The sequence below is a fragment of the Pyxicephalus adspersus genome, chromosome 6 (genome assembly GCF_032062135.1).
Source record: "Pyxicephalus adspersus chromosome 6, UCB_Pads_2.0, whole genome shotgun sequence".
Lineage (NCBI taxonomy): Eukaryota > Metazoa > Chordata > Amphibia > Anura > Pyxicephalidae > Pyxicephalus > Pyxicephalus adspersus.
Genome location: NC_092863.1, coordinates 24361146 through 24372794, shown reverse-complemented (window position 1 = coordinate 24372794; position 11649 = coordinate 24361146). Strand labels below are relative to the sequence as shown.

Genomic DNA, 11649 nt, shown 5'->3' with positions numbered 1-11649 from the left:
TGTACACTTTTTAGGGGTAGCGGCCCATTATATAGCTGAGGAAATTGTGATTAGAACCACTTTCAAACTTCTACCTTCCAGCACTAAAATGGGCAAAAGTTTTAAAGGGACACTGCACAAGGAACCCCCCCACAGATTTGGGTGCACATTCCCATCATCTGCCGGATATATTCCAAGCTGCATGGTCACAGATTGAGGAGCCTGGATCTTCCAAGATGGGGTCCGAGGAGGAAGATGAAAACTCCAATGATTCCCTCTGCTACACAGCAGGTAGGCAGCGCTCTGTATCTTATAGATCCCTGACTGTGGATGACTTATCAGCTATGGCAGGAGATATTAAACACATCTTCACCACTGCTATATCTGAACTCAAATCTGACAAAACATCCCTCTCTACATGGGTTGAGAAAACTGTTCATGTTGGAAATAAACGTGACAAGGCCATATCATGTTAGCTTGGCCATAAGCCAACTTATATCTTTTTGCAATGAACAGACACTTGGAAGATTTGGACAATAGGGGGAGGAGACATGTTAGAATCAGGAACCTCCACTCCTCCTTAACAATCGGCAGTTAGATCCCTCTTCATCAATTTATTGGAACGCACTTCGGATTCACCTATAGACTTTGAGTGGACTTAAAGGGCATTACGCCAAAAGGGTCCTGATACTACACCGCATGTGATGTAATTTTCTGCCTGCAGTTTTTTCAATAAAAGAGGAAATCCTCAATATGGCCAGAAAAAAACAGGAAGTGGTTTCAATGGAGAGACAGTATCCTTATTTCAGGATTTATCCCCCATCACCCTAAACCATCGGAGGGCAATAAAACTTACTAATGATGCTGCAGAAAAAAACATCATACTTTAGGTGGGAGACTTCCTTACAGTAGGCAGGCCCAAGACTGGAGAGGAGCTAATTGACCTGATGAATAAAGATTTGATTCACCACCCTGGTGGTCATACCTACAATAAAACATTATATTGCAAAAATTAGCAAAGGGAAAAAGCATTAATTGCCTCTTCAGCATTTGACCGAATTTGTCTCAAGGGATAGCCTCTTCGACATACAGTCTACTACCTATACACTAAACTTAATGAGTCGCGCTTAACAGGTTACATTAGATCTATAAGAATATGTAAAACAGCCCCCTGAACTGAATTTTCAGACACACAATGGCCAAATATGTGTACTATAGCACACAAATGTTATGTAAGTACCAAAATGCAAGAGACGTCTTATCACTGGTACACAACCCCAGATTATGTTCACTGAATCATGATTCTCGGAATCTATGGATCAATGCCGGCGATGTCAGGCAGCCGAGGAAACAAAGCTGCATATTTGGTGGTCATGCCCACAGGTGGTCGTGGTTGGTAGTCATGATTAGGGATGAGTAGGAAAGCCTCCGACAGTCTCGCGAAAATTTCCTCGAGCCTCTGATGGATCAGTGAAATTCCGGCGAACCGATTTCGCAAATTACATTAAAGTCAATGGGTCGAAACTTAAATATTATTAGCAATGCCCCTATACATGTTAGAACCACCAAATTTGATAGGTATATGTAGGAGAGCAGTGGCAACAAGGGACAAATACACAAGTTCCAAAGGACCTTTTGTTTTTCCAGAAATTGCAGGCAAAGTGACAGCAGGCAAAAAGAAATTTTTGCGTGATGGACAGCGTCTAGAAGGCAGAATAAACATTAGGACATTAAGAAAGGGTGAACTTAACCCACTAGCAACAGTCTCTGCAGTCAAAACAGCAGAAGAATGCATTGCTATTTAATGTACGCACCCTTATTTTATTTATATAGCTGCATAATTTGTTTACGCTATATAAATACTGTTTATTAATAATAATAATAATAATAATTGCTAGCTGGCATCATGACCTGGAAGACATGTGTTAGGAATTCCACCCAAAGTCTAAAGTTGCGAGAGCCAGCGAGAGCATTAGCAGTGTGTGGCCTCTGGTCAGCTATCGCCAGGGAGACTGCATTGGTAAATGTCATGGAGAGCTGGGTGTAGTGCATCGTCAATGCTACTCAGAAGTGTGTAATACAATTTTTGTTAGTACTGACAGGTGGCAGCAGCAGGAGGAGGCAGTGGGTCCTGAGAGGGAGTGTGGACCGCATTGGTAACTGGCATTTAGAGGTGGGTTGTAGTGCATCATCAATGCCACTGAGAAGTGTACAATTTGAAAGAATGAAGTACTGATAGGTGACAGCAGCAACAGCAGGAGGAGGTGGTGGGCCCTGAGAAAGAGCAAGGACCGCTTGGGTAACTGGCATCTAGAGCTGGGTGTAGTGCATCATCAATGCCACTCAGAAGTGTACAATTTTTGTGAATGGAGTACTGACAGGTGGCAGCAGCAGCAGGATGAGGCGGTGGGCTCTGAGACGGAGCGTAGACCACATTATTAACTGACATTTAGAACTGGGTGTAGTGCATCGTCAATCCCACCGACCCAAAAGTGTGTAATACAATTTTAGTAAATGGAGTATTGACAGGCGGCAGCAACAGCAGGAGAACGAGGCAGTGGGCCCTAAGACGGAGCAGGGATCACACTGGTAACTAGCATCTAGAGCTGGGTGTAGTGCATCGTCAATGCCACCCAGAAGTTTATAAGTTAAGTGAATGTAGTACTGACAGGCAGCAGCATGAGGAGGAGGAGGCAGTTGGCCCTGAGACTGGAAGTGGACAGTATTTGTAACTGGTATCTAGAGCTGGGTGTAGTGCATCGTCAATGACACCCAGAAGTGTGTAATACAATTATAGTGAATGGAGTACTGACAGGTCGGCAACAGCATCAGGAGGAGGCGGTGGGCCCTTAGACGGAGAGTGGACAGCGTTGGTAACTGGCATCTAGAGCTAGGTGTAGTGCATCATCAATGACACTCAGAAGTGAATAATACAATTATAGTGAATGGAGTACTGACAGGCGGCAGCATCAACAGCATCAGGAGGAGGCGGTGGGCCCTGAGACTGAGCGTGGAGCGCATTGGTAACTGACATCTAGAGCTGGGTGTAGTGCATCGTCAATGACAACCAGAAGTGTGTAATACAATCATATTGAATAGAGCCATGTACGTCAACCCCCATGTCGAAAAGAGAGGAGTTGGTGGTAGAAGGAATGAAGAAGGAGGAGGAGGAGGGAGAGGACTGGGGTGGACCATCCTTTCCCATCACACCCCTTGGTGGGGGTACTAGGTGCTGCATTGCCTCATGCAGGCTACCACCCACTGAGCTATTCAAGGCCACCCACTGAGTTAGGGGAGCTGAAGGGGTCACTGGAGTACCGACCTCCTCTGACACCACAAAACCTGTGGGCAGAAACTGATACTTCATCGCCTCTAGAAGTCTGGCTGGCACCAATCTTCTTAGATGTAGTAGCAATGACAGTTGAAGGTGGAGAAGGAGTCAATGTAAGTGGAAGAAGAGAGGATGACATGGTTGGACCTCCTTCAAGAGAACACAAGCACTGCTCCCACTTTGGTTTAAGGTTCTTGCGCATGTGGGATAGCAGGGATGTTGTACCCAAATGTGTTCCAGCCTGCCCTCTGCAGATGTGCCTGTGGCACAGGATGCAGATTGCTACTCACCCGTCATCGTCTTTCAGCGTGAAAAAGGACCACACCGGAGGTGCTTTTTTTTTTCTTTGCCTGTGTCTGCTGGGTGCCCTGTGCCTACTCCAGCTCCATCTTCCCCACGGTCACATCGTCCCTGACTGTTCCCCTGCTTCTGGCCACTTGTCTGTGTGTTCTATGGGACTCACATGAGACAGATCTGTGGCCCTTTCCATCCTCAGTCTGTTGCTGCTGTTTCTGCTGCCTTTCCTCTACGTCTGTTTCGTAACTGCTGCTACCCCTTACATGGACTGGTGGTTCCCAGGTGACATCATGGTCATCATCATCCTCATTTTCATCAAAGCCAACATCTGCAAATGCAGCCACTGATCCAGAACCCTCACCCAGCAAGTGCTGACCACACTCTCCAAGGGTCTCAAAGTCTGCCTCCTGCTCTGAAATTTGCAATGACAGATCCTCAGGCTGCTCGTCAAACATCAAGGGAGAGTCATCGGGAGGTACAGGCACATTAGCCACACTAACTCCTGTTTTTGCTCCTGTCACGGCTGTGCTAGTTGCTGCTGCTGCAGAAGAAGAGCCTGCTGCAAAAGAAGAGCCTGCTGCACATGAGGCCTCTGAAACCCAGTCCCCAATACTCTCCACATGACGTGGCTGTATGATTTTATTCCGCCCTCTCAATACATCTACCAGCGTACTTGTGTTTTGCACACATCTCAAACCTGTTTGACCACTTGTGCTGCTGCCTCCAACAGTTTGCTGCTGCTGCTGTCCTACAATGGACACTCCCAGGGAGTATGCCCCCTGCCAGATGCGGCAGGTCACCCAACGCCACGCCTTCCCCTGCATCAATCTGTACCAAACGGTTTCTTTGGTAAATAGCTTGAGGTATAAAACACTGAAATATCTGTATTTTTTTAATAGTAGGACAGAAATGTTTTTTTACCAAACATTCTTCTTTGGTAAAGAGCAAGAGGTATCAAACACTGAAATATCTGTATTTTTTTTATAATAGGACAGAATTGTTTTTACCAAACTGTCTTCTTTGGTAAATAGCAAGAGGTATCAAAGGCTGAAATATATGTATTTTTTTATAGTAGGACAGAAATTTTTCTGTAGCAAACTAGCTTTTTTGCCAAATAGCAAGAGATATCAGACTGAAATTTCTGTATTTTTTTGAGAGTAGGACAAATTTTTTTCTGTAGCAAACTGGCTCCTTTGGTACATAGCACAAGGGGGCATCAAAAACTGCTATATCTGTATATATACAGAAGGCTCCCAACCTGTCCCTATCACAATGCACGTCTCTCCCTGCTTTTATCCTTCACACAGAACACAAGATAGATTGACTAACCCCTCCTTCATTCCCTGTATATATGCCTGTGCTCAGATCTTTCCTGATTGAGCTGCTGGGCCTTGCTGTGCATCCTGGGAGCCGCTCCCGCCCTCTGTTTTTTCCTTTGTTTGTTCAGCGAGAACATGATCTCATGGCGAATCACAAGGCCGTTCTCGCTTAAATGCTCGGTAAGCGATTTGCAGTGAGATAAAACATACAAATCTCGCTGGCTCATCCCTAGTCGTGATACAGATTTACTGGCAACAAGTATGTAGCATTGGCAAACAGATTGTAACACATGGTAACACATTTCCATTCACACTGGCGGCATGTCTTCTCCATGATAGGGGGGAATCCTTGGGAGCGCACAAATTCTCATAAACGCTACGTCTTCTCAATGTTGCCTGCAGCTTAATACCACTGTATTGGAAGTCTGAAAATACTCCCCCCATTTGGATACATACCTGATGGAGGAGTCCAGATCTATCTTCCTTGACAGGGCAGATACAGTCAATTTATGCAAATGTGGGCCACATGGGTTGAATTCTACTATTCAGACATATACGAAAAAATATGTTGATTTTTTTTTGAGATATTATAAAGGATAAATGTGATTTCAATGTCAATATTGGTAGTCATGTACAAGTTTTGGTACTAAAAGAGAACTGTATCCTTGTATTTGTAATTTATGTGAGTTATAGTGTTATATGTTTACATTGTATTTTTAAAAATTTTAAAAAGTGTGTTAAAAAAAAAGGCACTCAAAACGCATCTTTTCAAACTTGCCTACCATTTTTTCTGTCTCCCAAAAACCCTCACTACTTACCTACCATTTTTACACCCCCTCCTATTGTGTGCTGATTTCCCCACCTCTTGGATTGTAAGCTCTTTTGGGCAGGGTCCTCTCCTCCTCCTGTGTCATTGTCTGTACCTGTCTGTACAGCGCTGCATAATATGTTGGTTGTAAATATTATTCTTATTAGTATTATTAATAATACATCTGTACTGTATTAAAAATACTGAATATGGGATTGCATAAAAGGCACCACAAGGCACCTAACTTGAGACAAGTTGCAGCCATTCTCATCTTAATATATTAATTTGCAATGTCTTGTGCCTGAGGACAATAATTAGGCTATCAGGCTCACACATAACCCCAATGGCTGTTTATTAAGTCTTGTTCAATTTTAGTATGAAATGGCATAATATATTTCTTTACAACCTGGGTTACTGGTTCTGCTACCCTCCTCTAGATAAACCTAAATGTGACATTATATACAGATTTGATGTTGAATTACTTAGTCTGCAATATGTAATTCTAAATGTTGGGTTTTTGATTTCAGTTGTGTGGTTGAATTTCACACCTCTTCCTGTTCCAGGAACACTGGCTTTTCTTTTTCCACTCTATTGATCTCATCATTTACATCATAGCAGGTCATACAAATTCAACCAGATGAAATTATCACTAGCTCTTCATCTCACCTTAGTCTCCACTCCATATTACTTAATATATAAATGACATATCTTTAATTTAGTGGTATTTATCTCATCAAAAGAGAGTAGAAAGTGGTCCCCATATTCATAGTTACTAAAGTGCATCAAGCCCTTCTACCAGCTTTGGCGGGAAACTGGAAAAACCAAAACCATTATACAGAATTTATCTGGTCCAGACAGGGTTAAACTACAGGTGGTCTCCAGGTTACATACGAGATAGGGACTGTAGGGTTGTTCTTAAGTTGAATTTGTATGTGAGTGGGAACAGGTGCATTATTTTAATAAATGTAATTAGGACAGATGTTTGTCTCAACATATTATTAGGTAGCATGGTGTCCATTACTGTATAAATACCTGAATGAGTTAATCACAAATAAAGCAAAAAAAAAACAAAAACAAAATCTTTATGGAGCCTAGACATTCATTGAGTTCTGGAGCAAGTTGTGCTTTTATATGCAAAAAGAAACAAGTGCAGAGTTTTTCTTGGTCATTAAAGAGTTAGAAGAGGCTGCAGAAGGAGCTCATCCCCCTAAGATCACCCACAACCTCAGCTGTGTTTAGCAAAATATTTCTTCTGCAAGTCATTGATGTTAAGGGGCACTCTGATGTGAAGTTGAGATTACTGATGTGAAAGGAGAAGACTCTGAAATACAGTTGGGAAATTAATGTAAAGGAGGGCTCTGATGTCAAAGAGGGGGATCTATTGTGAAGCAGGGTATCTGATGTAAAGGGGGGGGGGGGGCCAGATTCAAAAAGAGAATTCTAATGTAAAAAAACACTTCTAATGTCCTAATTTGTAAGAGCCTTGTCACAAACACAGGGCCTCAAACATATGCATACCTGTAGCTAAAAACCAAACATCAGTAGTTGTGCACAAGGGGGATTCCAGGCCCAAAATCTATATGGGGTCTTATAGGACTGTAGTTATGCCACTGTTCTTGCCACTGTTGTTTATCGCCTGCTCCGGCCCCTTACTATTTGGTCATGTTTTTTTTTCTTTTTTTTGTTCATGATACAGTTTTAGGTATGGGGACATGACTTTTCTTTGTGTGAGAAAGAAAATGTTCCTTAGCCATGGGCAGCAGCCACTAAAGGAGTATACAATGTCCTAAAAATGTATCAATACCAACTGGTGGCTGATGGAGGCCTTCTGCTTTGAAAAATTAAGGGTTTTTAGTAAGGACCTTTGCTTGACTCCCTAATATAACTTAAAGACACCAGCACCGAGACTCCCCATGCAGCCCAGGGAAATAAAGTGCAACAAGGGGGGCTGTTCAGCTGTGCTACACAAGAATAAACTGCATGAAGGTCATCATACAACTTGAAGTCTGCAATGGGCCACTGGGGGAATAAAAACTTTAAATTATCATGGTATGAAGAAAAAAAACAAAACAAAAACAAATGATACAGGTACAGTTGTTTAACAATTTTTAAGTTTTTACCAGGATTGACAAAATAGTAATGCTCATGTTTGAATAGAGGATAAGAAACCCTGTTGGTTTTTACTGTTATGCAGAGCTTTGTCAGATGGATTTTGAGGCTCCTAGGGAAGAGCAGTTTCTTTAGCATTAGCAGAATATTAAAATACTAATAAATGAGGGAACAGCTTTGCAAAAACAACTACAGTGGAAACAATAGGTATGTTTTACTGGAGGTTTTTTAGGATGTTAACTTAGCACATTGAATTATAATTTTGCAAACTTAGTTCAAAAGATGGAGAAGCTCTGCTCTCTATTTAAGGAAGGAGTTCACTTTTTTACAGTGTTCTCTTAGGTTGTAAATGTTTAATATAGTAAATAAAGTGAACATGTACCATGTCAATTATTTATTCATGTGCTAACCTAAATCTATTTTTTTAAAGTTACTTTCCACATGTTGAAATATTCAAAGTAAACACAGCATCACTGTTTTTACTATTATTCGATTTGCAATGTGAACATTTATATTGTTTACTAAACAGCTTCTTCAATTTTAGTGAATAAGCCTCAGTATGCTTTATTCTCAATTTTGTCATACATTATTTCTGATCAAATCCATTCAATAATTGGGTATTTAAATAGAATTGTTAACAACACTGATCAATTAGTCACTTATTTTTAAAAATGTAAATCCAGAACAAAATCTAAGCCGTAAATAAGTTTACTGCAAACTGAAGCAGATAATACAAATGACCTCATTGTCATTCCAGAAATCTGTGTTATTTTTTATCCTGTGCATAAGCTAAAATAAGTGATTCGTGTTATTTTTAAGTTGCCACTCAGACATTAAACTAGATCCTGTTCTCCAAGTGCTTAGAGAAACCAAGAGGGACAGACTGGCTAGTTCTTTAGTTAGCAGATAAGATATATTTTTTTGGCTTTGTCTTTTGCTTCACAGTCTGTTTGAGCATTCAGAACCAAATTGCTGTATCAAGTGTGGGAGTTTTCTTAGCAGGCTTCCAGGCTGCTCCCACAGGCAGGGACCAAGACAATAAATTTGGCTGCTTCAGTTATGAGATAGTAGGAGGGAGCACAAGTAGTGTAACTAGTAGGACTGAATTACCAGACGGCTCCCCCTTGTTTGACACCTATCTACCATGAATGTAGCTGGCAAGAAGCCCATCCTATCTCTTCTGTCATTGGCTGGATCTGCTGAAGAAAACATTTAAAAAGGAGAATAATATGGGTCTGAATAACATTTTAAGACTGTGAATGAGCTAGTGAAGCAGCAACACCATCATGTACATTTCTCTGGCTGTGTGCTGTGCATTTACACTGTCTCACATTGTACTTGATCCTGTGCTGGGATGGTCTTTGCTAAAAAATGATGCTACAGAAATTAAACTGGAGGACACTGAAAATCCCAAGACCATAATAGAAAGTACTACCATTAATGATAATTATACCCTGAACCAAGCTAAGCATGGAGGAAGATACTTGCATCAAACTACTGATCATAAAGGTAAAAAGTCAATACTTAGAAAATCTACATACTAAAATTGTGTTTAACTTGATGCTAATAGTTCTGATCTTCCTTAAAAGCCATGTAGATAGTGTCAATGCCATATAAATAATTGTAAACCAATTTATACTGTGATATTGTTTATAATGTGTATATATATTTATATGTTCAGAGTTGTTTTGTAGTTGTATTACACTTTATTGCATAACTGATGCTTTCAGCAAGTGCATCTGTTGGCATAGGAACAATTTTGTCATTGTAAAACGAGTAAACATAAGCTCTGTAAAATTGCTGTTGTCAGCTAATGAATGAAAGTCTTTGCCAGACTTAATTTACTCACGGAACACTGCAGAAATTTCCTGAAGTAAACCAAAAAATAAATATTGCAGTTGAATGATTTTCTGCTCATTATCTGCTAGAATGCACCTTTTTATTTATGAAGATTTTGTTTAGATAGATGGTAAATAAGTTATAACTATGTTATAATAGGTAGACACAGGCTATTGGAGGTGAGTATTGCAATGAACTATGTGATGATTTTAACCTTTTTTTGCATATAGTACAAATTTTATAGGAAATACATGATCAGAAGTGCAAAGATAAATTTGTAGGCAACTATGACATTTAGTTTCTTCTGGCAAGTACATGAGAATGCTGAGGATCCCAAATCTTGCAAGAAGGTGGCCCTGTACTGTACTAAAGCCTTTTCTGGCAAGATTTGCAATACTTAGCTTTCTCAAGATGTTGTCAAAAGTATCATATTGTTTTCTCCTGAATAAAAGGCAGGCATAAGGTAAGTATATATTTTTTACTTTTCTCCACAGGTGTTTTTTTTTTCTACATCTATATTGTAGCATATACACAAAGAAGTGGCGGTATTATGTAAGCTGACCTTGCATTTGGATGCAAAGATTTAGATGATACTTAAACTCGTTTCCAAAATCTTTAAATGTTTAACATTTTTTTACAATATTTTTTTATCAATTGAACATTTTTTAAATAAGGGATGGAGTTAAAAAGGTATCTAAGTGAACTTCAATTATTATGCATTTAGATTTTTGGGGGTGTATGCACCATAGTACCAATCTCAAAAGAACAGTTCCTTGTCTGTTTCCATTTAATGCTTAAATACATCCTGGGCCTTGATTAGTGCATGGCTAGCCTATTATCTTATCTTACCAGTTTAATGAGCAATTTCCTGCTTTATTTGTAGTGGGCCAGGGCTGACTCATACTAGACTCAAAAGACTGAAAATCACAGTTCAATATTGTTCTGATGTTCAAACATATTTTTTTTTGGTGTGTGTGTAGGAAAGGGGGGCATGGAACTTCATCATTTGAGTCATGTATTGATATTGTGGAGAAGAAAAAATGAAATATGTTGCAAAGCACAAGTGATCTCTTCTAATAACATAACTAACATAGATATTTAGGAAGCAGTAATTAGTAACTAGTGTTGGTCGAATAGCTCACTATTCGATTCGACAGCTATTCGGCCGAATATAGCAAAAAAATTAGGGTGGTCGAATTCGAATTCGAATCCCATTAAAGTCAATGGGAGAAAAATTTGGGTTTGTTTCAGCACTGTGTAGAGCTTCCACAGCCTCCAAACAGATGTAAAAAGATACGTTATAAAAGGATACATAAAAAGATACATTGTAAAGAGATACATTGTAAAAGGATACATAAAAAGATACATTGTAAAGAGATACATTGTAAAAGGATACATAAAAAGATACATTATAAAAAGATACATAACACTATTACATACCTCTGGACTTCACATGAAGATTAAAGAGCACATATCAAATCTATTTTAGGCTAAAGCGAGGTACACACTTCCAATAATTATTGTTGGAAAATGAACGATTACGACCGATCAACGATTATGCACGAATATACTTGAACAATCATATTGTGCACAATTCTGTACATGCTGTAAGAATATGATCGTTCATATATAATCCACCAAAAGTGTCCACACGCTAGATACAATCGTTTGAGCGATGCAGGGAGGGACATGTAAAAGGGAAAGTGTACCGCAGAAACATGCACAATCACTGAACGACCGTACACATGATAGATAGTGAAAGATCGTAGGCCAATCAGATCCACCGTGGCGGTCGTTCATTTTCTAATGACAATCCTCGTTCGTCGGTGTCCTTGGTCCCTGTTTTTGGCCAATCGGTTGTTCATCGGTTGTTTCTAACGATAATTATTGGACGTGTGTATGCAGCTTTAGTCTACACGGACTGCATTCCCATGGGCTAATCTACACCAGGACGTTTCCTTCAGGCA

At 40.1% G+C, this 11649-nt stretch overlaps 1 protein-coding gene across 1 annotated transcript in view; it reads left to right on the top strand.

Moving 5' to 3' along the window:
• Nucleotides 1-215: 215 nt before the first annotated feature.
• The window catches only part of SOST (sclerostin), a 20582-nt gene continuing 9148 nt past the window's right edge, over nt 216-11649 (top strand). Inside the window, exon 1 of the mRNA XM_072413709.1 lies at nt 216-270. Within this exon, the coding sequence (XP_072269810.1) occupies nt 216-270 (55 nt within the window). The remainder of the gene's footprint in view (nt 271-11649) is intronic.